The sequence below is a fragment of the Ananas comosus genome, linkage group 8, assembly GCF_001540865.1.
Source record: "Ananas comosus cultivar F153 linkage group 8, ASM154086v1, whole genome shotgun sequence".
NCBI lineage: Eukaryota > Viridiplantae > Streptophyta > Magnoliopsida > Poales > Bromeliaceae > Ananas > Ananas comosus.
Window position 1 is genome coordinate 82273 of NC_033628.1, and position 24570 is coordinate 106842.

Genomic DNA, 24570 nt, shown 5'->3' on the forward strand with positions numbered 1-24570 from the left:
TCTACCTAAGACGACATATATGAGGCGCTGAATTGCCAACTTCTAAGACGGTAATATAGATAATTTTCTGAGGATAATAAATACAATTGGCGATCGACAAACACTTATTTCCGAGAAATAATCTCCACGGAAAGACACAAAAACCCAAGTTGTTGAAATAGTACATTAAGCCCGAAATTAACTCCAGACCATGATTGATGAGACTGTGGCAGTGTGGGTCAAGCAACGGAGTTAACATACATTCCTTAATAAACGAATAACTTAGAAAAGGAAAAAAAAAAAAAAAAAAAAAGGAAACAAATGAAAAAATGACTACTTTCACACTCATCTACAATCACCAACAGAGGTCAGAAACGTAATTGTAATATGCATAGAAAACCCTCACCTAGCATAAGGGACTTAAATCAATGGTTTCATCCGCTTCAGAACAATTTGGTGACTCCCTAATTAAAGATAATAAAGAGTTTGATGATGATGATAATGAAAAAAATAAATAAGAAACAAAAAGGGAATGAAAGAACAATATCCAATGCAACTCTGAATACTAGAATCTATAAAGAAACTATTGATAAAATGGAAGCATTTACACAAGAAAAACAAATGTTAAAAGAATTCACAACCCAATAATTGAAAACTATAGAACTAATAAAAGAGACAATGAATTTAGAAACTATTTTAGGGGGTTAAGGATTGATGAATAAACCCCAGCCCCGATGCCTTCTTCCTTTTTAACTCTGCAGCCACCTTCTGTGCTCTGTACACCCCTTTGTCATCTGCACGAGGACGGCAGCTACAAGTAAACACTAAAAGGCTCCCACTGTTAATCCTATCTATTTTTGGTGTAGGTTGCTATCTATGACACTGTTGATAGTAGATGATTCCGATCCTTTAATGCCAAACTGAAATAGTTTGTCGTTAAGGAACTAAAATGGTGCTTATATTTACTTACTTCCAAACAAGTAAATTAATTACATCAGCAATACCTATCAAAAATTTCAACAGAAATTACACATCAGTAGACATCGGTAATACCTATCAAAAGTCCAACAGAATTTACACATCAGTAGATAAAGTACTTTAACTCGGATTAATGATGAAGTTGTCTGCAAAAATATGAAAAAGAACCATGCATGCTGCCAATCATTAATACAAAGACTAAGGTAGAAAGTTACAGCGAGGGTGAAATTGAGAATAAAAGTTGTCAGTTCAAAGTTTATGTGTTAAAAACTAAATGGAACCAGGTTTAATGTATCAAAAAAGACCTAATTGAACGAACATTTCTCTAAGAACTCGCAATTGGTTCAACTATCCAAAATCTAGCAAACTTCCTATGTACGGTGATTCTAACATCTTTTTTTAGTTTGAGCTCCAATTAGGCTTGAAACTTGCACTATACAAAGTCTACTTAAAATAAGAGAAACATTGTTTGCTATTCGGATTAGGCAAGATATGAACGTATTTTCGTACAACCAGCATTACAAAAGAAACAAAAGAAATGAACCAGAAAAAATTGGGAGTGGATACTTTCTAGCACAATAACTAGTATATCCCCAAAATGGTATATGATTCTGTCATTTATAATCTAAATGCATGTTAATTATGTTAATGAGAAAGATATGCATGTTTGATGTCATACATTTCTAGCTTGTTTTTCTTAGTTTCCTATGATAACAGAAGAAACCAATAAGAGAGAGAGAGAGAGAGAGTAAAGGATACATTTAAGTTTCCCAAATATCCGTCTCCCTGTAACTGATGTCTGATTGGAGCCAGTAATCAGAACCAGTCTGCAGCAAATTAGGAGACAAGTATACATTAAACAATAGTAACCTTACGCATCAGAAACAACTTACCAGATTTCTCTGCTGTAGAAACTTACATCAGCATTTGAAGGGACAATTTGGACAATCCCATTGGAACACTCTTGTGAGGCAGCTGAATCCGAAGAACTCTGGTGCATGGCTGGGTCTTGTCGGCCCTCTCCGAATGTCCTGCTTGATGTAGCATTCTCATGGCTACGATTCGAGGCATCATTTTTCTCTTCATCATTACTGCAAGCAAAATAAGGGCCTCGATTAGAATGAGTGCCTGTTTTGACTTCGCTTGTGTAACAACTTCTCCACTCCATAAAACGGAGGCTTCAATAAACTTGGCATTTGGCTAATACATCTAGAGCTTTTGCTGTGACAAAAAACTAAAATGAGCTTTTAGGTCCAATATGCAGAAAATTCAATTTTAATAGAAAAGAAGTAAGTGATTTTTCAAGCAACTCTACTTAAACGTTACCTAATTTAACAGGCCCTCGGCACTTAAGAGAATGTGTCCCAAGTTCTTATAATGGCTAAAAAAGCATAATTTACCTGATTAGATAGCATCTGATGGGCCCAAGTGAGCTTCTCAAGACCATTCGATAATGGTTTGGCGGAAAATCAGCACCCTATTGTAGAAAAAGATTGTCAGTACATATCCTAGCGCATAGGTGAATAAACTCATTAGCAAGCTCACCTTCCCCCCCTCACAAGGATCAGGAACTTCAATCGAAGTTCCATGAGGAGCATTTATTGCAATAACAATATCATCCTGCACGCACAGGAAACTAATGTAACATCTAGGAAAGTAAACTATAGAATTGCACGAGGGATACTAAACTTCTTAAGAGTTCACAATTTGGTCGCCAAGCTTCCAATTGTTACAATTGGGATCCTAATGTATCCATTCCACAGCAACCTTATGCTTTTCATTAGATTCCTCAGTTAAACTAGATAAAAATGCCTACTTAAACGTCATATCCAAAAGGTAGCTACATGATAGTTAGAAGCTGACAATTACATAAACAATTTTGATTATTTTATTAGAGTAATATACCGAAAAGGTAATATTGCAATTAAGTGTGATAGTTAGGCCCCAGTTGTAACGACTGAAAAGTTTGAGTGCCAAATCTAAACTAAGCAAAAAGATTGAACACCCTTGATGCCATTGACCAAAAATAGAAGCTAATTGACTGGCTTCGAAAAAGCAGACAATAACAAACCTGAAACTCTGGAATACTTTTAATATCTTCCTTAGTCAGATAGAGCCATCTATACAGATTGCCAGCTATTAAATTCCCATTAAAGAAGTTAAAACCAAAATAAAAACAGAATGGCAAGATCAAATAAATTTACTTTCTACTGTTCTCTTCTTCAGTCAAGCGACAAAGATTCTCTTGCATGTCTCTGAAAACAACAAACAAATGTTAATTAAGCAAAAGAAAGAAACAAAGCATTGTTCACTCCTAAGAACGCACCTTATCATGTCATCCAGCCTGTGCTCTTCATTACAGAGAGTTGCGACTTGAGCCTACAAAATAGATCAATCCCAAAAGATAAATGAAAAATAGTTCAATCGTAAAAGAAAAGAAAATAGTGATAACAATAATGAAAGGTAAAATGTCAAAACCATCTTCCTGCTTATATACGCTGGATTTGCTGATGAATTCATAAAACAAGTAATTTCTCAAAGTGGCTTAGATTACTAAGTTCAAACTAGCATCACTAATAGAGTAATATGCATTTCTAGGTAACATTACTGACAATGTCCATAAAAGATATAACAACAATAGAGGCAAATCATGCTATGTGCGAATACCTATCCATGGCCAGTTAGACAGATTTTCAATTGCTAGGTTGATTCTAAAAAGTACATATATTTTGGAGAAATTAAGTAACAATGATACCAAAAAAGTAAGCAACAACTGATAGAAATCTTTCTTTTTTTGTACTGCTTCATTCATTAGGAAACTAATAGAAATCTTAATACCAAAAAAGGATGTAAACATTGGCACCATCCTAGATCTCTCTTTTTCCCCAAAATGTTGAATCACTAAAGACAAAATAGTCGTCAAACTAAAAAAAAAAATGGTCGTCGAAGTTTCACCGGCTAGCCAAAACTATGTTAAAAATGAACAGATAATTAGTTAGTAAGTGGTCGTGGTAGGGTGGGAGGTCATTGTAGTCATAGCGATGTTAGCAGCAAGGCAAACAGTGTTGGCGGCACAGTAAGGCAACAATAATTGATGGTGGTGTTGCTGAAGCAGAGTGACAGCACCAACGGCAAATGTAGTAATGGCAGTAGATGAGGAAAGACATAATAGGTGGTGGATTAGGTGGAGCTACAATGCTACATGTAACCTTGTTCATTTGTTTTCAAGTTTCGCACAACCTCCAAAACCAAACTGAAAATCAGATGTTCAAATTGATACAGATAAAAACTGGATCTAACACCAATTCGAAAATGAAACACTTAGTTTGTGCTTAGAATAGGTCTTACTTTAGAGGATTGGCTTATATTGACGGAACTAGCTAATAGTGTAAAATTGTTCATCTGTGAATCATTTTTAGGCTAAAATACAGAAAACCCCCTATAAATATTCATTTTCTGCAAAGCCACCGAAATTGTCAAAATTGAAACTCTAGAAGCATACAAGCCAAGATCTACCATTCTACCTAGAAATTGCAATGGACTTCCAACTCTCAGGAGACGAACACTTTTGAGATATTTGATTACCCATAGAATGTGAATAAGAATGGGAATTCCTTAGACCATACAACAATAGAAACCACTCATCACTACTCTCATCCCATGATCGGAGACCCCCTAGCCAATCACACCAAAAGATGAGATGACGAAAAGGAAGTTTGGCAGCGAAATAATAACCGAGTTTGTATCATGATTATTAATTCTATGCCGGCATTAATGGAATAAGTACAAAGACATTTAGACGTGCAAATTGATGACCATTTCATATAATCTCATTGGTTGATGTCATAACTTATAACTATCAATGTCTTGGTAATCACTTGTTTGGCCGCCTTGTTGACTGAATTTAGAGAAGTTTCATTCACAAAAACATGCATCTCTTGGGTCATCCATATCTCTTCGCTAGCTTGGCACTTGTTTCCTCCGTTGAAGCCTCGACCACCGGGAATGCCTGACATCCGTCCATAAGATCTCAACATTGAGTAGGTGGAGGCAAAGTCGTGAGCTTCGGCCATACAAAAGCTTGTGACCTCATCTCATAGTCCATACCGGGTGCAACACGCTGCAACGATTTACCGGTACGATGGTGTTTCAGCCATACATTGGATCTCGATCAGTAGCACCACTTACATCAGGTTCGCTAAGTTTACGCTTCGAATTCGGTCCTACCAAACACGTCCTTGCGAGTTCGGCCTTTCCAATCATACATTTGGTTTCTTGACATGGTCACAAGAATACATTCATCTAGGCACAAGAAAAATTAATGATGGCGTTTCGTTAAGAAGAGCGAAAAAATTACTAAAGTCACAGCAATTAATGAAGGTCCGACACTCCCCCAGGCTTCTATAAGAATATGGAATCTATAGATCTTACGTAGGAGGAACGAAAGAGCTTGAAGGCACTATCTTGGGGATGATGTATATGCACTAGAGGCATGACCCAAAAATCAAGAACTTCATTGTTCCAAAAAGTGGCTATTGTAGTCAATACACAATCACATGCACTTACATATACGGTTGATACGCCAATACAGTCTTTCAATTGCTCTGCAAGTGTTGCCTTTGCACAGAGCCTCAATGACATGCAGTTTAATACACTAGCAACCCATCAATAATGTATCAATTTTAATTGCGTTGAACTAAATAATTTAAAGTTAAGATTGTTAGTCCTACAACTAACCAGAAATAAAACAGACTAATAAGATGTATCTAGTAGTGAATTGCTTGATGTGAGACCGTAGAAACACAGAATATCCTATTCTCTTGAGTATATGCGTCGACAAAAACTATTTTAATAAGAGAAACCAATATAGAAGGAAAGAAATTAAAAGAAGAATGTGAATAAGCCATTCATTAAATCAAATATAATATTCCAATTTGTAAGCTAGTGGAGTAATACTTCCAACTTTTTGATAGATTAAAAAGTTGAAATTTGATTACTTAAAATCATTTGCTCCATAGATAATCACATGCGGTCAATCTGCAACCAAGCTCATTTCAACACTTACTTAATAAGAAAGCAACTTTGAGAATTCATTTAGATTTGGAACTATGAGCTCTATCATCTTCTAAAATTATTTAATATTAGAACAAATTTCGGATATATGCCATAGATTAGTGACAACGAAATTACTATAGCAATGGGAACAACTAAATAGCAAGTAAATTACATTAAACAACAACAGAAAATTTCCGGCATGGACTTAAAATTTAATGACTGTGCGCATTAAAATCTTAATACGAATATGCTAGAAGACTATGCTAATTACTTCATGCCAAAAGAAACACGACTACAAGCAAATTCCTTCCATTCAGATGCATTAGATATTAGACTGAAAGTATTCAAAAATGCATACTGCACCTTTAATACAGTATTTTGATCATACAACTCCTTTGGCCTTAGCATGTCAAGTCCCCTATTCACAAAATATTTGTAAGAAACTAAAGTATTCGAACATAATCAAGAAGAGGATAGTAAAAAGTGACAGGGCAATTACTTCCGAGAGACTGTATTCTTCAACGATTTCTCTATCAATCCTACTCCTTCAAGAACATTTGTTATATCATAAATCCTCCTCTTCTGGACCTGTCAAAGCAATAGACAATTAGCAAGTGAATGCCTTCATAAAACTCAACACAAATGCATAGTGGCTATTGGCCAAACATAAAAGGAGCTTTTCCGCATATATACCTGCAAAATCATTTATCAATGTATCCTAGCAAAATCCGAATTGTCATGTAAACCCTTCAATATGCAATTTCTCATAAAAGCGCCCTCATATTAACTCAAGGATTCATCCAACACAGGAGGTAAGTTAATATATTGCAGAACAACTGAAACTTTACCTTCAAAACATCCGCTACTCTATTCAAGTCAAGAAATCCATCCTCTGATTGGTGAAGCAGAGTAATAAACCTTTTGGTCAACAAGCCTGTCAAGCAATAACAAGTATCTCTAAACACCAAGGTTGCAGCAAAAAGACAAAAGATTAACTAAATAATCAATGACAAAATTCCACAATTGAGTCAATAGAAGCTTTACCTAAAGAACATTCATATCGGCAATTGTTAGGTGACCGCACTTCATTTGCAGCAACGCCTGAAAATAGGAATACTTGTCATCGTGACCTTATGTTATCCAAATGACTATCAAACTAGCATATTTAACCTCTTGTCTAAGTAGGTGCCTAATTGGTGAGCGTAGTCCTAGATCCATAAATGTTACCTTCTAATGGTCCATGAGTGTCTGGCACAAAACTTTGATGTTCTAAAGGTTTTGGCTCCCCTTGAAACATTGCTTCTGGGCCAGTTGAAAGTACATTAAAGGTAGCTTCCTCTTCATGCCTTTCAACCTCTAAGTAACCAGTCTCAACTTTGATTTTTCCTGCTCCTTTTATCTGAAAAGTAGCCAGATTTTAGCAACAACAGAATTGATATGAAGAACTCAGCATTACAAATACACCATTAGAAGATTATTGCAAATTAAAAATACTATTCTACGGGCAGTAACCAAGAGCAGTATGTATAGAACCAAAATATAAGCAAGCGGCCAAACGAAAAAGTAAAGCATATAATAAATTTGCTTTGGAGAAGAAACAAGGATTTATGACAACAATAAATTAGATACATGATGCATTGCTTGGCAACAAAGCAGCACTTAGTGTAACATGATAATTAGCTCATAATGAATGCTACAAACTATTGTTGAAGTCATCAAGCGCCAAATTATAAGCATATATCATCAAGGTTGATATCTCAACTATAAAGAACTTCTTCTGTAAATCCTCACATAAAAAATTCAAAAAATGCCAATGCTGCATTAGTGGCACTGTGGCGGCACATAGATTCACACTAAGATGCCATATGGGATCCCTTTATGCAGATAGGTCACAGATACCTTGTCCGCATTTTGGTACATGTGGATCCCTCCATGCAAAAAGAGATTAAACGACAACCATAGAGATAACGAACCTAGTCAGGAACCAAAAGGACAATATAAGGAAGGATGGAATTGGAAAGGCGAATTTGGCATGCTCACTCATAAATCAAGTACGAGTGCATGCTGCTATGCAGGAAAATGTCTTATTCTCCTGCTATTGAATTTCTGCTGACACATTTTTAGGAGACATTAAAACACATTATTTGAGTACACTTCGAATTTGCATTTTCTTATACCAACTGGTTTTGGATTTTATTATTGTTGAAAATATATTGATTTTATCAAATTTAGGTGGACATTTAGGCAAAATCCAATAGTTTAAGCTCACATTTGCTGTGAATTGACTTTGGAGAGTGATCTAAAAGATCCGCCATCTTCAAGATGCCTTCCACGACTTTATGCAAATCCCTAATTACAACACTGAATGATCTCCAATTATTCAAGACTAATCAAATCCAACCTCAATCAAACATGAAACTAAATCTCAATGGATTCAATTCCACTTAATTCCAGCAGATCAATTAGCTTCCAGTCCAGCTCGCTTGAATTCCCAAAACTAAACAAATCCATCCAATCATATCTATTGACTCAAGTGTAACAAGCCTATAAACTATAAAATCCCAATTCAAGAGCTCGTGTAGCCACTCGCCATCAAAATTCCAGCACCACCTTTGATCACCATCCCGACCTATTTTCCCAAAAAAACAAATTAATCGGGAAAATAGGCCCAAAAAGTAATCAAGAAGATCCACGAAAAAAAACAAAGACATTGTAACACAAGAACCGAATTGGAACCAACAAGAAGGGCAATGGAGGGGAAGCAACTTCCACTCACGGGGGTCTCGGGAGGAGGCCGCGGAGGAAACCTATCGTCTTCGTCCTCCCCGGCGGCGGCAGTGGCGGCGGCGGCGGGGAAGAGCGGGAAGTGGCGGTTGGCCGCGGCGGGTCGCGGGATGGGGCACGGCGACGGCGATCGGAGGTGGAGATGCGGCCCCGCCATGGGAGTAGAGGAAGAGAGAGAGGAGGGGAGAGAGGGGTAGGGTTTTGAAGGGGAGAGAAAGAGGGAAAAATGGAGAGATACGGAGAGAGAGAGAGAGAGAGAGAGAGAGAGAGAGAGAGAGAGAGGGCGAGGGCGGGGGAGGTAGGGAGAGGGAAAATAGAGGGCGTTTGGTTTGGCTTGAGATACGACTTTGGGCTTTATAAACGGACGGCTAGAGATGGGCTCCGCTTCTGTTTTTCTTACGTCGGAAAGCCATGGTAATATTCCGCGCACCAGGTGTATCCCTCCGGCTCATGCATCACATCTTTTGTCCGCCTCCATGGAAGGATTTTAGAGGCGTGGTGTATAACAGTACCTCAACACCGGGTGCAGGGAGTAAGATGATGCGGGGGTAAATAATTAAGTTCGAATCCGCACGCGCGCCCCGCCCTTTTACGCTGCGTGTGTGAGTGGGGGTTGGGGTGGGGTGTGGTGTGGTGGGTCACGTGAGCGGCGAGGGCGCGTTTCACGTGCACGGTGCACCCTGCTCACCTGGTGCCCTTTTCGCCGGTTACGTTATGCGCGTATGCGTTAGTTTTGCGGGAATATTCGTCTGTGAGCCAAGTCCACCACGTCAGCAATTGACAGGTCACCACATTGACCACCTCTATTCTCTAGCCAAAAGTGCTTTAAAATTGTGACAGGCGCGTTACTAATGTAGTATCTCAAATCAATAAAATTTATTTTTTCAGAAATCATCAATCTCATTGTATTTTTTTCAAAAAAAAAAAAAATGATTAGCTGAATATTACTAATGTGATGTAGTATAATTCTTTCCTGTAGCCTATCTCAACTTTCGCTTGCAAGAGTTGGTTGAATTCCCATAGACTATTGGGGGAATTGGGTCGCCATATTTTAAGAGAAGTAAATATAGAATATTTCTAAATATTAACTATACTATTTACTTTTGCATCAAATATAAAAAAAATAAGACTAAAATATTCTAAAAATAAATAGCACTGGTTACTTTTTTATCGTTTTTGGGGATGGGTCATTTAAAATGATAACTAACACTGTTAAATATAATCTATGTCTTACAAATATATCATAGGATATCAGTAGCAATGATTAATTTGGTCAATACAACAGAATTATAAAAATACAGGATACAATAAACTGTTATATTTAATCAAGAAACTGATTTTGTTACTCACATAAAATAAAGCCAATAATTTGCCTTGCCAATAAGAAAACCAATTTTGGGAAAATATTAATTCGCTTTTATATAACCACAAGGCTTGCATTTAATCCCAGGGCTTTTTTTGCAAATAGCCCCCTGACAAATTTTATTTGCAAAAATAGCCCCGTTCAAAAATTATTTGCAAAAATGGCCCGCCCCTGCCACGCCAGCGCCACGTCAGCGCCACGCGGGCAGGACGGGCCCAGATATTTAAGTCGAACACAGTGAACCATTCACCGTGTTCAATACAAAATTTTTGTATTGGACACGGTGAATGGTTCACCGTGTCCAATACAAATACCCCAACAATGGCTAAGTTGGAGGTATTTGTATTAGACACGATGAACCATTCACCGTGTCCAATTATTTGTATTGGACACGGTGAATGGTTCACCGTGTCCAATACAAATATTTCGATCTTAGCTATTTTGTATTGGACACGGTGAATCATTTACCGTGTCCAATACAAAAACTTTATATTGAACACGGTGAATGGTTCACCGTGTTCAACTTAACCATCTGGCTCAGCCCCGCCCGCGTGGCGCTGACGTGGCGCTTGCGCGGCGGGATCAGGGCCATTTTTGCAAATAAATTTTTGACAGGGCCAAATTTTAAAAAAATTTTGTAAGAGGGCTATTTGCAAAAAAAGCCCTTTAATCCCATGAATCATAAGATTGGGGCCCTGTGAAGCCCGGTTTGAACAAAGCTAACGCTCTTAGGCTTGGCCCATTTTATGTCCTGAGCCTTTCAAGAACTGTATTTTATAAATTTTCACTTACGTCCAAAATAGCGTAACTTTTTTAATAATTATTTTTAAATAATAATACTAAATAATTATTATACATATGAATCTCAATATATAAATATTAGTATCCTTATGTCTTTGCTCCTGACAAATTATATTTTGGCTTTTTCACACTCATAATTATTTAGACCGTATTTATGTATACAGATCTTACCCCGGACCCACACCAAATTGGAACAAGTTGATTTTAGATAATCAATTTTCGATAGCAGAAATAGACCTGAGATTGAATTCTGCTTCAAAGTCATTTTATTTGATCATGAATAGATACACCACTGTTGCTCTACGGGGATCATATCTCGTAATAATTCTTAAAAAATAAAGGAAAAAAAGAAAAACCATAGAAGGGTACGGCCATGTTAAATTTTAAACTCCAAATGCTCCACATCTTTTCCTTTGGATCACATTAAACTTAACATCGACGATTTTTCAAATTCGGTGAGTCGATTTGGATCGAGGCTGTGGATTTACATTTCGAAACTCTAATGAGAAGTCTTTGAGTGAAGAGTGTAAATTTTTTAAATGTATTAAGTGTAATGCAGAAAATATATATATATATATATATATATATATATATATATAAATATATATATATATATATAGTGAGCTACTATGCTATCGGAAACACGGAGCCTTCGTGCTTCCAGCTCGTTTTCGATGTTGCGATTTTCAAATCGTCGATCGGCTCCGTTAAACTTGATCTAGAGTATTTGGAGTACCTAGAAAATAAATTTTATTATTTTTCGATATCATCTAAGGGGCTCAAAATCAACGGCTGAAAATAAAAATCTTATAAAATGTAATAATATGACATTAAAATTTTAAATCAAAGATATTGATCTTGTTTTATATAGTATAAAGAATTTTCTATCAAAATTTCACGTGATTTGGATATTTCTACACCGTTAAACTTGCAAACGGCTCACTACGACCATTGAAATTTGTTGATTTTGAGCCCCTACGATCACTAGGCAAATGATATCGAAAAATAATGACATTTATTTTCTAGGTACTTCAAATACTCTAGATCAAGTTTAACGGAGCCGATCAACGATTCGAAAGTCGCAACATCGAAAACGAGCTGGAAGCACGGAAGGCTCCGTGCTTCCGATAGCATAGTAGCCTCACTCTATATATATATATATATATATATATATAGTGTTGAAAGAAATTGTTAGATATCCTTATTATTATTGAAAGTGGTGTTGAAGTATTAATTAGAGAGCACTAGAAAGTTTCACGGGAGTGTAAGAATTTGGTGGCTGATTATAGATGGATTAGATGTTAATTAATTATGCGGCTAATTGGTTAACTAAATATGATGGAGCTAATAATGAGGATATAATATAAGATAATTTGGGGAGCATGTTGTTGTACCCTACACTTGGATAGGGACATGGGTGATTAATGTTTTGTTCTCCTGCTGTGGGAGCTAATGCCTAATTAATGGGCAGTGTTTTAATTTTTTTTAATGTTTTTTTTTTCGGACCTTTTTGTGATCCGAATGGTCGTTTTGATCAATGCAAGTATGCTTAAAAAAAAAGTGTTATGAAGCCGAGTGGGTTACGTGACCAAATGCGATAAGTGTAGTTGATAGAATATGATCACGGAGACAAGTGTAGCCAAACACAAAAAAAAAGGTGGCGTAAACAAACTCCACCCACTACAAACCAGCCACGTGTCCACTTACTAAAAGTTGCTTAATATACAAGTCAAAGGGCCATTAGTCACTGCGTCAGGTCTAAAAGATTAAAATAATATATGTTTTATATTTTATAGTAAAATTATAAAAACATATTGTAATATATAAAATATAATATTACATACGAAATAAACAAAATATTATTTTTACCATATTGTTTCACCTATTAATAACGTAAAATCTTTTAGAATTCCAGAAAGTCCCAATTAGTATTTTTTTCTTTTACTATTATTATTATTATTATTATTATTATTATGTTCGTATACATACATATCCAAAGAGTAAAAAAAAGAACTCAAATGTAAATTCTTAACTCCACGTAATGTGGGACCCACATGTCAGTGACAATAATATATAGTTACGTGTAGCAGTAACATTGGAGTTTTGACGGGTTATAAAGCGATACGCCGACGCTGCTGTGAATTGTGATGAGGTGGAAAAGGGCGTCCCGTGAAGCCGACCACGTCCACGTGTCGCGCGCCAAATCCCGCGGGTGGCGCGTGGCGGGTGGCAGGTGCGCCTCTCTCTCTCTCCCTCCCTCTAACATTTTCTTTTTTCTAACTTAATTTCTCTCTCTATCCTTTTCTCTCCTTTGGCTTTCTCTCTCTCCGTTTTATTTATTTATTTTTTTTATTTTTTACTTTATCCTCTAGTCTTTTCTCCCTGGTACATTCGCCCATTCACACACACACACACCAAAAAAATAGCTAATATATATATATTTTTTGATATAGATAGCATGCTATTCGTTTCGTTTATTTTATTTAGAAATAAACTTAGCTGGAAATGTGAATCAATTATGATTCGAACTTGAAATTTTGGACACCAACCACCAAGTCCTTTGTCGCTTACTCTAAAAACGGTTGGTAACTAACATTACATTAGAAAACCCTCAAAGTGGAGAAATTTGTAAATCACACTATTTTGATCGTATATATACAGTTTTGTTTATAATTAGATTTTTTTTTTGAGACACAAATTTTAAAGTATTGTAAAAAAATCTAACAATTAAAATGAGATCGACAGATGTTGTGAAATATATTAAGAGCACAAACAGTCTCCTGCTTAATAGTTTAAATCAGTCCATAAAATCAATTATAATAGCTAAACGAGCGAGCAGTTGTGTTTAATATTAATTTATACATTATTATTATATGAGTCCGGCTCGGATACTTCTAATAGCACAAAATATTTGGTGCTATCAAGTTTTTCAATGTTAAATTCAACCCTTTGGCTATTTTTATCCGTTAGGACATACTATTTAACATCTGCTCATTCAATCCTAAAAGACCACTATTAATTATCCTAACCGTACATCCCTTCATCCAACGGTAAAAAATTAAATAGCACCAATAATTTAATACTATTAAAAGCATTCCAACATAATTCATTATTATATATTATTATTAAATTTAACTTATTAGAAAAGTTGAGAAGATGCCACTCAAAGTCGAGCACCTATTTTAAAATTTTCTATAGTTTTGGGGCTTCCATATATATTTCCCAAAAAAGCTATATATAAAGAGAGGTATAAGGAGAGTAGAGAAAGAGAGAGGGTCACGAGGTATCCACTCTTTGTTCTCTTTCTTTGTTCATAAAACCAAGGGGGGGGAGAGAGNTAAATTATATATATATATATATATATATATATATGGGGGGGGAGAGAGAGAGAGAGAGAGAGAGAGAGAGAGAGAGAGAGAAAGAAAAGGACACCAATTAATTAAGCAGCAGCATCTCTCTATATAGAGGGTATAGATAATTTTAGACATGGAGGGTTGGTTTGGGAGGAGCAAGAAGAGTGGGAACAGTAGTTCCAAGGAGGATAACAAGGAGATCAAAGGAGAAGCAGAATATCAAAAACATGTAGGGAAAAGCAATAGCAAGGTGGTGGTGGATGGGAGGGAGATAAGGGAATTGGTGGAGAACAAGGAGGCGTTCAGTAGCTTCGTGGACCACAAGTTTCACGAGCTCGACCGCGACCGCGACGGCAAGCTCTCCGTCAAGGAGCTCCAGCCCGCCGTCGCCGACATCGGCGCCGCCCTCGGCCTCCCCGCCCAGGGCGCCTCCACCCAATCCGACCACATCTACTCTGAGGTGCGTCAATATACCGTATTTGGCAGAATAGCGGGAATTTATATCTACTTATTAAGATACCGTATTTGGCAGAATAGTGAGAATTTATATCTACTTATTAAGATACCGTGTTTGGCAGAATAGCGAAAATTTTTATCTACTTATTAAGATACAGTGTTTGGCAGAATAGCGAAAATTTTTATCTACTTATTAAGATACCGTGTTTGACATAATAGCGAAAATTTTTATCTAAGATACCGTGTTTGGGAGAATAGCGGGAATTTTTATCTACTTATTAAGATACCGTGTTTGGTAGAATAGCGAAAATTTTTATTATCTACTTATTAAGACGTTGAATATATATAACATTAATGTATTGAAATATTATTTTCTGATAGTTCAAATTTGTGGTAAAATAAAAAATATTTCTAGCCTTATTTAATTTCTTCAAGGTATGCTAAATATAAATTTTCATTAAAAAAAGCTCAATATAAACTTTTGCAGGGTATTTAGATTTTTTTTAAAAAAAATATCTGTAAGAAACCTAGCTTTGTATACATGAAAATAATCCTGAATTTTTTTACATTATGTATTCGAAACTGAACAATTTAGAAGGAGACACGCGTAATCACCTATCTATTTAGAATTCATTTGTGGTCTCTAATTAATGGGAAGTATATAATAAGGTAGAGGGTACAAAGTTATTTAATTTTTTTTATAATGAAATTGGAACTACATGATTAATTGTTGGTTTATCTATGAAAAAAGATAAGTTACGAAAGTAGTGGTATAGCTAGTTTACACGTGCATGCTAACGTGACACGTGTAATGGCGACAAAGTAGGAACTTTAATATATTATGCACGTGTTCCATATCCATGGGGTTGCTCTTTACTTTTATATTATTATTATATTATATTATTATTACTTCATTAATTCATGGTCACATATATATATATATATATACTGAAATTAATTTTGGGTCGCCCACAATTTTTCACCACGGCTCGTGACTAGATTTAATGCACGCTAATCCTTTTGAGCGCGACCCAACATTAGATTGTCGAGCTCAGATCATGACTTGATCTGACTCGAACTTTATATTGGACTGTATATCGACATCACTGTGGTCAATTTGTTAAGTGGTGCGTACAAAAAAGAAAAGAAATGAAAAAAAATGACAATTAAAGTCTCGATTTATTCATTAGCATTAATATATATTTCTAAATTTATTTTTTATTAGATCGAACTTTTAGTTATATGATATCATAACCAGTTCTAATCCTCTTTATTATGTAAGCTGATGGATTCGACTTCCACGTTTGATATTCGACGGGTTTAAATTCTCATAATTATATAATTGATTAAATTTTCATCTCTTTTTAATTTAAGAACTGATGAGTGGCTGAGATTGCGTCTTGGATTCTACTTTGTTAGGGTCCTTGAACCAGACTTTAAGTGTTGTTGTACTAAATTAAGTCAAAGAAGTTACAGAGCTAGAAGTCGTTGTGTTCTTTCTAAGAGGTGATCTATGCTATTGTAATTAATTACTATTCTGAGAGATACAACAAAGGTCATTTAGGTATAGTTAAAAAAGAAAAATCAAAAGAAAATGGAGAAAAAAAACTTCATCAGGATATTTTTAAGATCATAGACTAGGCTTCTGGTTATGAACTTATGATGCACTTTGGGAATTTTGCGCGTGAAAGACGGTCATTTGCCTGTTAAAAAGTTGATGTTATAGTGTTGAAAATTAGAAGAATCAACATTTATCCATCTCTTTAGAAGCATTTGTGTGTGTGTTGTATTTGTGTGAAAAGAGCAGAGGAGAGAGAGATTATGCTTTATCTGTGAACAGATTTTATCCGGCATTAAGCTGAAAAGTAAACTTTTTCTCTTTTTGGAAAATTAGACATATATATGCGGCGATTTATTAAGCAATTCGTAAGTTTATCTATTTAATTGATCACCTCTTTTTGTAATTCTCTGTAGGTTTTGAGTGAGTTCACTCATGGGAAGCAAGATAAGGTGAGCAAATCCGAGTTCCAGGAAGTGCTTACTGATATTTTACTAGGAATGGCCGCCGGACTCAAGAGGGACCCTATAGTGATTTTACGAATCGACGGAGAGGATCTCAAGGAGTTCGTCGAGAGTCCAAGGTTCGAACCGGAGGCGATCGCAGTGTTCTCTCAATTGGAGTCGGAGAACGCCCCTTTGCGCGAATGCTTGAAGAGGGCTCTGCAGCAACTCACTGTCGAGCACGGAATGCCTCCCGCGTCGGACCCTTTGGTAATGAAGATAATGCTCAAGTTACTACTTTCCTATATATATTTTTACCTGTTAGTATTCTATTTCATGTTTAACTGTTGCATAAGAATCCAAATTACAATAACTTGAGAAGTTCAGGAATTATTCTTGCCTGCATAACGGCTTATTGAGTCGATAAAGATAGTGGGACGGATGCGATTATGCGAATTGGAGTTCATTCGTCTAAAGAAGCATACAACATAATTCAGGCATCTTTGTACAATCATGATGATTTTAAATCTTGCAATGCTAACAGGTAGTGAGCAAAATCGTCGAACCCGCTCTGAGTGAAATTTCTGCCAATCAACTTGAACAGCCGGCTTCTCAAGAGGCATTCTTGGAAGAATTCAAGAAGTTGTTGAACATTATAACTCGACGACTCCTGCAGCACCCTGTTATTGTCGCCCATACAGAGAACACCTTCGACGGAAGTGGCGTCAAGAGACTGCTGTCGAACAAATTTGAATTGGACAAGGTTGGTTGTACCATACCTTCTACTAGATCTTATTATTACTACTTTTAACTTAATAGAGGTGTTTTTATGCCTTTTGCAAAAGTTTAGTTAAATGATATGCTATATATTTCTCGCCTGTCGGAACCTTATACTAAAAGCAACAAATCGAAGAAACCCTATTGGTTTTGGAGATGTGAAATTTGCTTTTACTTATTTGCAATTTTTTGTTCCATTGGTATCAGTTGTTGGATTCTGTTTGGAGAGAAGTACCGAAGGATCGGCACCACAAGTCATCAAAGGAGTACCTTCGAGTGGCGCTCGACTCAATGGCTCCATCTGCGAATTTACCTCCTTACGGCGCTGTTGATCAGGTAATAAAATCCTGCTATTATTTTAAATTGCATCGCTGTTGAGAAACAAAATTTTCTCGGTATTCTACAATTGAATGTACCGTCGCTGGTTTACGACGATTAGGAGAAACTATATAACTATCGTAATCAGTATTAATATTAGCAACTTGTTAAGCCTAAACCACACGGTCTTAAATGTTAACTATTTACATGCCCCTACGAAGTTAGAAAATTGCACACAAACACACACACATGCGCATGCGTACACATACATACAGCTGGGGTACATTCGAAAGAATCTGTATTAGGAAATTGTATTAACAACCAATGTTCTTAATAAAATGATCAAAACTTGCTTGAAATGCGCACATAGAAATATAAAATCACAAAATTTAAATGTCCTCTTTCAATGAAAATGCATGCAGGTGGATGCTGTTGTGAATGAGGCCTTCAAGATGGTGCAAGCAGACGACGGGAAGATCGTGGACGAGGCCGAGTTCAAGCAAGCCCTCACGGAGATCCTCGGGAGCATCATGCTCCAGTTAGAAGGTACACCGATCTTCATCTCGTCCAACACCGTCGTCCACGAGCCCCATGCCCCCTCAACTTCGACTCTTTTACCTGTAGCAGCCCCTCCAAATGGCCAAGAACAGTGACACACACAGGACATGCAGAGTGAAGAATATACTTTAACCTGCACGGAGTAATTGTTGTTCTACCAGTTATTTTCAAGGGAAAAACAATAAATATATATATATTGAGAACTAATGGCCTCGGATAGTAATTATGTAGCAAGTTAGTAATTGTCAATAAATGGTTCTCTTCTTTCCTTTGCTTTAAGACAAAGATTACTTGTCATTCACCAGCTTTAATTGTAAGATGATTATGCATTTATGAGTTACATATATGCCATCCCTTTTGAGGTCATTTTTTTGCAGTATAAAAGTTGAAATAAGGTATTTGAAGCAGAGTTATCCCAGTTATACATGATTAAATTGATGGCTTGGTAATTTTTCACTATGCGTACATTTTCCCACTTAAATACATTGCAACACCAAAAGGATTATACAAGAACCTTCATCTGTTCTAAAATAAGAATTATCAAGCATCATTCATGATGGCCACCATACATGCGTGTATAAACTATTGATGATATCAGTTATAATCACTTCAGAGTCGGAAAGAAGAACGGAAAAGCTAATTGCCGAATCAGTTAATTCGTGAAATAATCAACTGCACTTTCCGAAGATTACATAGTAGAACAAAATTCTTCACAAAAAGAAAAAAAAACTGACCGCTTCCAACAATTTCGATATCTACAGAAGATCGTTTTTGTGAATGGAACCGACTACTACCGGAGAAGAAGGAAGAATTCAGTGACAATTCCATACATAATGCACCTATTTCTTTCACAATTAAGGAAAGAATAATATCGCCACACAATTTTCCCACTCATGGAGGCGATTCAGAGAATTGGTGCAGAAGAAAGCATGGATAGTCCGCGTACTGTGGTAATATTTGCACCTTTCTCCCCAAACCCTAGACTCTCCTGCATGTATTGCAACCGAATGGTTAGCCATACAAAATACTCGACAAACATTTTTAGATAGCTCAAACGAGCAATTCAATTTATAGAAAGTTTATAGGGTAGTTGTAAAGAAAAAATAAAATCACATGCCGAGCATATGACCTAACAAATGATGGGTATTCTCAGACGGTCAGGGATAAAATTGCAATATATGCGAGTTTAGGGATTTAGTGAGAAGGCACTATGCTGTGAAAGTACACGGACTACAGGCATTTTGCCCTAAATAGAACATAGATATAAAAGCAGAAGAAAAGGCCGCGTAAAATGGTTTGAAAGTAATTATAGAACCTTACTCTTTCTACTTTATTCCAGCAAATGAGCCCAGCTTGGACAAGTCGGGAACCCAGAAGGATAATTCAGATGATCCAGTCGTGAACATGAGGCACCCAGGAGCCCATTTAATTAGTGGCGGCTCTGTATCGGTGCTTCCCCAACATGCAACCTGGATATGTCAGGAAATTCATAAGTTTAATAACATAAAATTAGATTATTAGAATCAAATTGTAAATGAAAGTACTATACCTTGCCACCTCTAACATTCCAAGCATAAACACTGCCATCCCCAGAACCTGCAGGCAAAATATAAGTTAGACGAAATTGACTCACACTTTAAAACAAACCAAATTGCAGGTGACGTGTTGCTTTGCTCATAGGTCATGAGACGTATAATGTAGGTTTTAAATTGGGGGTAATGTAATCTCTTGATATTTAAGGGGATTTTTAGCCTTTTGTCCAAAATGAAAATAAAGAAGTAACAGAACTGGAATGAACATTCTTTAAAACAACATTAGAGTTTTCTTATGCATTCATAGGCCGAGAGTAAAAAGGAAAAAAAAAAAAAAGTATCTTAACCTGATATAACATGAGTTCCATCGGGACTAAAAGATGCCTCCAATGTAGCATAGCTCGAAACCGGCTTGACATTATAAGTGGATATCTACAGAAATAAATGAAATCAGTTAACTATGAAAAATTTATAGCACCAATCAAAGCATGGAAATGTTCATATACTCACAGTGTTTCCACGGAAGGAATCAAGCACGTGGACATGCCCATCTTTGGTAGTCAACAGCATAAGCTTGCCATCGTTGCTAAATTTTATGACATTGGCTTCTGAATCATCCCCCCCGACAGAAAAAACATCAAAAGGTCCCTGATAAATGTAACATATACAAAAAGGTTATTGTCTGGTCTAGCTTCTGAAACAACTACTCCAAGAAGCAGTGAACAGGCATTTTGCAAACAAAACAATTTAGAGCTTTTGCATGGCAGGAAATTGAAATATGCTTCTTATGCCCTACAGCAGTGGAGCTTCAACTTCTGTTGTAGCAAGAAGCTGTTGGAGGGAATTTTAGCCAAAAAAGTTATAAGTGCTTCTTCAAATGTAGAAGGTCCACACCCTAATGATTGTGTCTAGACTATTTACTTGATAGAACTGGCTAACCTTATCATACTTCCGAGAATCGAACATCCGTATACGCCCTCCATATGCAATTGCGAAAACCAAGCCTTGATCATCAAAAGATACCGCCGGCCTACCTTGCACCCGTAAAAGGCCCTGTGATATAAAATTATCGAATTATTGTAGTTGTCTATACATAATTTTCTAAGGGATTTTACCTATAAATTCCTGCAAAATCATCCATTTACACAAATATTCCTGTAAAACCTGAATTTTCACACATATTGCTAAGTGTAGTTTCTTCAAAAATTTGTCTTATCATAAGTTGGGAATTATCCGTTGATGGCGACAAAGTTGGTCTGTATTTGGAAAAAAAGCCTTTAAAAGAAGGCAGTAAAGTACAAAGATTTGTATGTAAAAATCGTACAATTTTTGAAGGGCATATACACAAAAGTCAGATTTTACTGGACTTACTTATGAATATCCCTAATACTTTTGACAAGCCAAAATTTTCAACTCTCCTACCTGAGCCCTCTCAGCCCTTTGGTCCCATAACAGAACAGTCCGATCAATCGATCCAGAGATAAAATACTCCTTTCTAGGGCACAAAGATAGAGAAACAACCCTGTCCACAAGGGTTTCGGGGGTGAACAATAAAATCTCCAACTAATGAGTGCCGAAACGCAAAATCCACTTACCTGTCATGGTGGCCCTTAAAGTACCGCAAGTACTTGTTATCATTCAGAGAAAGAAGCCGCAAAGATTCTGAGTTTGTTCACCACTGTAAGTCCGTGACACAGAGATTAAAGTACGGAATACCAAAGGCGCTAAAACTTACCATCCCAACCATTTTTTGAGGAGTATATAACTATGCTCGGACTATCAGTGAAGCAGACCAGATCAACCCCATACTTCTTGCTATTAATGGTCTTCAGACACCTGAGACAAAATTGTCACAAATGAGGAAAAACAGATCGATGAAAAGGAAGTGCACTACTAGTTTTAGTTGTTGAGTCAATGCATTCATATTCGCATTCCGCTAGTAATTCAAGTGTTAGCGTCGATCACATCCTCCATATCCGAACATATTGTATTCACACATCACGCATTCGTCAATTAGAACCGTGGATATAACCAACATTGAATATGTTTGTTGTTTAAACACCAGGATGATTGCCGATGCAGTTCTCGATTGTGGAAAATAATCGCAAAGATGAAAGTGAGAAGTTATAAATGTTATACAAGCTTACAAGAAAAGTAAAGCACGAAATGAATACATACACAGCATTCTGAACATCGTAGAGGCGAATCGATTCATCATCACTGGCCGTCACCAGGAAATTACTAGCCCTGCTGTGATAATCCATGGAGCTGATCCTACCGTTCTGCGGTGCAAACATCTCGATAAGTTGAGGTAGTTAAAAACCAAACTAACAAAACATATACTGCTCACCAAAAGCACTATTTTCTTTTGCAAAATTGTACATTTTGGATCAACAATATGTTAGTTCTTCGTGAGCACTTCAATTTCTTCTTCCCTGTTCCACCATTCTCTTCCTACTCATATTTGCAGTTATTTTTCATTTTGGACAGCAGTGAATTAGCAGCAATAATTCCCACAAAAGATTCATCACAAGCACTCAATTTATTCCACTTCCCTCTTTCTCACCCATCTCTATTCCCACTCAAAACACACACACACACACACACACACAAACACACACACACACACACACACACACACACACACAAAATCAAATACCCAATACCCAGAAGAGCCCAGATGACAAATCCACCATAGAAGCTAATAAAAGCACCATATTCACCCAAAAAAAACAAAAAAAAAACAAAAACAAAAACAAAGAGAGAAAGAGAGAGAGGAGGGTGGTAGGGGCAATTACGTAATCTCGGAAGGCCATGCCAACCTCCATGCTCTTGATGACCTCGTCGGCGAGCTCCATGGACACTTTCTCCTCCCTCTCCATAGACCCACCTCAAAAATTACCCCAAAAATTCACCAAAAAATTTTAAAAAAAACCCCGATTTCAGGGGCTACCCATCAATCCTAATTCCAAATTAACACCCTTCCCCCAGACCAAAAGGTTTCGAGGATTAAAAGGGAAAACCATATATACTCGGCATCCTATAAACCCTTATTGTTGGATTGATACGTAAGAAAAATCCTCCATAAGGAAAAGGAAGCAGAGGAGGAGGAAGACAAAGAAGAAAAAGCAAGGTGAAAGTACGATTTTGGGTCCATCTAATTTTATCGTACTTGGGCCCTTACATCATATGGGCCTTAAGAGACCCAAACCAATTATTAAGCATCACTCTTGGCCCGTTTATATGGGCTTTAATGGGCCCAATTGAATATTAAGCCCAACTATGTGGCTTTTTGAGATGGGCCGTAAGTGGCCTAAGCTTAATATAGATCGAATTATTAGAAAAAGGTTATTAACCAAATCGAATTGTTTTGATTGAGTTTTTAGAAAGTTTGATTTATTAATATTGAATTTAAATTGAGCTGGAGAACCAAAATGAAACATTGATAAAAGTAGGGGACTATGGTGCAAATTTGCCCAAAATCAATCCATAAATAAGTGTTAAGGAACCTTGTCCTCTTCTTTAGTAACCACAAAAGCGAGGATAATAATACAAATGTGAAAAGAGGGGCGGTTTGTCACGAGATGAGACATCCCCCTTTCACTCTCTTTTTCTTTTTTTTTTTTATCTCTATCTCATCTAAAATAAGATTATATACATTGGCTCCAATTTTGATGGTGGTAAATAAAATTTTTTTTAATAAACATAAATTTAATGCGTGGTCGGTTGAATTTAACATTGAAGGTGATTGGAGACATGGGTTTTGCATGAAGGCCATTAAAAACATTGATGGCCTCTGCACATGTACCCCATGTGGGGTTTCTCAAATTGTGCAATGGCTAGTGTATGGCTCATTGTGGCTTATGCGGCTAGAATGGCTCGCGGCTTTCTAACTCTGATTTGGATTTGGGTTCAGATTTAGGCACATTCGATATTTCAATCCGATCGCTATTAGGTGCAAATAAAACTGAATTTGAATGCAACTTAGATGAAAGTTAAAAATTGAATACCAAGTAACTATTGAAGTGTCTTGGCTAGTGGAGATCTTACAGTTAACAAGTGAGCAGAATTGGTTTATATGGGTTGAGGATTTGTTCATATCTAAGTCCGTTACTTATCTGCATAAATAATGATCTAAATCTGAACTGCATGAACATTACATAATGTATTATGTATTAAGCTTCCACTTAAAGATTAAGAGCCTACTTGGCTGTACTGCAGTATATATAGCATTATTTGATGAAGCGCTATTTGATCATCAGTAAAATAACTATATTGTGATTAGCACCGTCCGGATCATAAGGAGCATGGTGGGTGCATAATTTGGTGAGATGAAGGATCAAACCCTAGAAATGGGGCAGTTTCTGCTACACTGGTCTAGTAATATGCAAACACAAAGCTGCTTTAGAATATGTAGAATAGGTTATTGTAATGTAAACCAAATCTATCTACAGGCTAGGGCACAAACACTAGTCTTTTTCAATACGATTTGTTCTGAGAATAATGTGGCTATGTTCTCCACATAGCATGTGATCATGGTCAAACTAATGGTTTGTCTCTTGTAATTAATAGCACTAATCTCTCTCTCTCTCTCATTGCATTAGAATATGTGACC

General features: G+C 36.6%; 3 protein-coding genes across 8 annotated transcripts; 1 reads left to right on the top strand and 2 right to left on the bottom strand.

Moving 5' to 3' along the window:
• On the bottom strand, positions 515–9030 carry LOC109713955 (transcription factor E2FB-like). 3 transcript variants are annotated; one of them, XM_020238276.1, is made up of 15 exons: positions 8789–8866; positions 8282–8641; positions 7240–7411; positions 7057–7113; positions 6861–6946; positions 6512–6600; positions 6376–6430; positions 3284–3336; positions 3162–3212; positions 3029–3077; positions 2503–2577; positions 2358–2434; positions 1877–2048; positions 1717–1784; positions 515–899 (listed from the first exon to the last, which is right to left on the bottom strand). In XM_020238276.1, exons 3-14 carry the CDS (start codon positions 7307–7309, stop codon positions 1719–1721), a joined length of 900 nt encoding a protein of 299 aa, XP_020093865.1. In that variant the 5' UTR covers positions 7310–7411; positions 8282–8641; positions 8789–8866; the 3' UTR covers positions 515–899; positions 1717–1718. The 3 variants fall into 3 exon arrangements, with proteins under 3 accessions (XP_020093865.1, XP_020093864.1, XP_020093863.1); XM_020238275.1 differs by lacking the exon at positions 8282–8641 and having other exon boundaries at positions 515–773; positions 8789–9030; XM_020238274.1 differs by lacking the exon at positions 8282–8641 and having other exon boundaries at positions 8789–9030.
• Positions 14202–18799, top strand: LOC109713957. Of its 2 annotated transcripts, XM_020238277.1 has the most exons (6): positions 14202–14288; positions 14359–14773; positions 16744–17040; positions 17315–17533; positions 17755–17883; positions 18288–18799. In XM_020238277.1, the coding sequence occupies exons 2-6, from the start codon at positions 14447–14449 to the stop codon at positions 18516–18518; spliced, it is 1203 nt and encodes a 400-aa protein (XP_020093866.1). In that variant the 5' UTR covers positions 14202–14288; positions 14359–14446; the 3' UTR covers positions 18519–18799. The 2 variants fall into 2 exon arrangements, with proteins under 2 accessions (XP_020093866.1, XP_020093867.1); XM_020238278.1 differs by lacking the exon at positions 14202–14288 and having other exon boundaries at positions 14342–14773.
• Positions 18417–23072, bottom strand: LOC109713958 (WD repeat-containing protein 82-B). 3 transcript variants are annotated; one of them, XR_002217224.1, is made up of 12 exons: positions 22754–23072; positions 22134–22237; positions 21691–21791; positions 21551–21617; positions 21378–21477; positions 20895–21008; positions 20466–20603; positions 20303–20387; positions 19973–20019; positions 19744–19892; positions 19158–19411; positions 18421–18556 (listed from the first exon to the last, which is right to left on the bottom strand). XR_002217224.1 is itself a non-coding variant. In XM_020238281.1 (11 exons), exons 1-10 carry the CDS (start codon positions 22835–22837, stop codon positions 19749–19751), a joined length of 984 nt encoding a protein of 327 aa, XP_020093870.1. In that variant the 5' UTR covers positions 22838–23072; the 3' UTR covers positions 18417–18556; positions 19744–19748. The 3 variants fall into 3 exon arrangements, 2 of the variants coding, with proteins under 2 accessions (XP_020093870.1, XP_020093869.1); XM_020238281.1 differs by lacking the exon at positions 19158–19411 and having other exon boundaries at positions 18417–18556; XM_020238280.1 differs by lacking the exon at positions 18421–18556 and having other exon boundaries at positions 19046–19411.

Excerpts from the sequence above, each read along its gene's own strand:
- LOC109713955 (XM_020238275.1), bottom strand. The coding sequence starts at position 8,953 with ATGGCGGGGCCGCATCTCCACCTCCGATCGCCGTCGCCGTGCCCCATC. Across the intron at positions 6,947-7,056 it reads CCGATATGAATGTTCTTTAG|GCTTGTTGACCAAAAGGTTT; the intron begins GTAAAGCTTCTA and ends ATTGCTTGACAG. Across the intron at positions 3,078-3,161 it reads GAAGAAGAGAACAGTAGAAA|ATGGCTCTATCTGACTAAGG; the intron begins GTAAATTTATTT and ends CAATCTGTATAG.
- LOC109713957 (XM_020238277.1), top strand. The coding sequence starts at position 14,447 with ATGGAGGGTTGGTTTGGGAGGAGCAAGAAGAGTGGGAACAGTAGTTCC. Across the intron at positions 17,041-17,314 it reads CTCCCGCGTCGGACCCTTTG|GTAGTGAGCAAAATCGTCGA; the intron begins GTAATGAAGATA and ends CAATGCTAACAG. Across the intron at positions 17,884-18,287 it reads CTTACGGCGCTGTTGATCAG|GTGGATGCTGTTGTGAATGA; the intron begins GTAATAAAATCC and ends AAATGCATGCAG.
- LOC109713958 (XM_020238281.1), bottom strand. The coding sequence starts at position 22,837 with ATGGAGAGGGAGGAGAAAGTGTCCATGGAGCTCGCCGACGAGGTCATC. Across the intron at positions 22,238-22,753 it reads GCATGGCCTTCCGAGATTAC|AACGGTAGGATCAGCTCCAT; the intron begins GTAATTGCCCCT and ends TTTGCACCGCAG. Across the intron at positions 19,893-19,972 it reads GGAATGTTAGAGGTGGCAAG|GTTGCATGTTGGGGAAGCAC; the intron begins GTATAGTACTTT and ends TGACATATCCAG.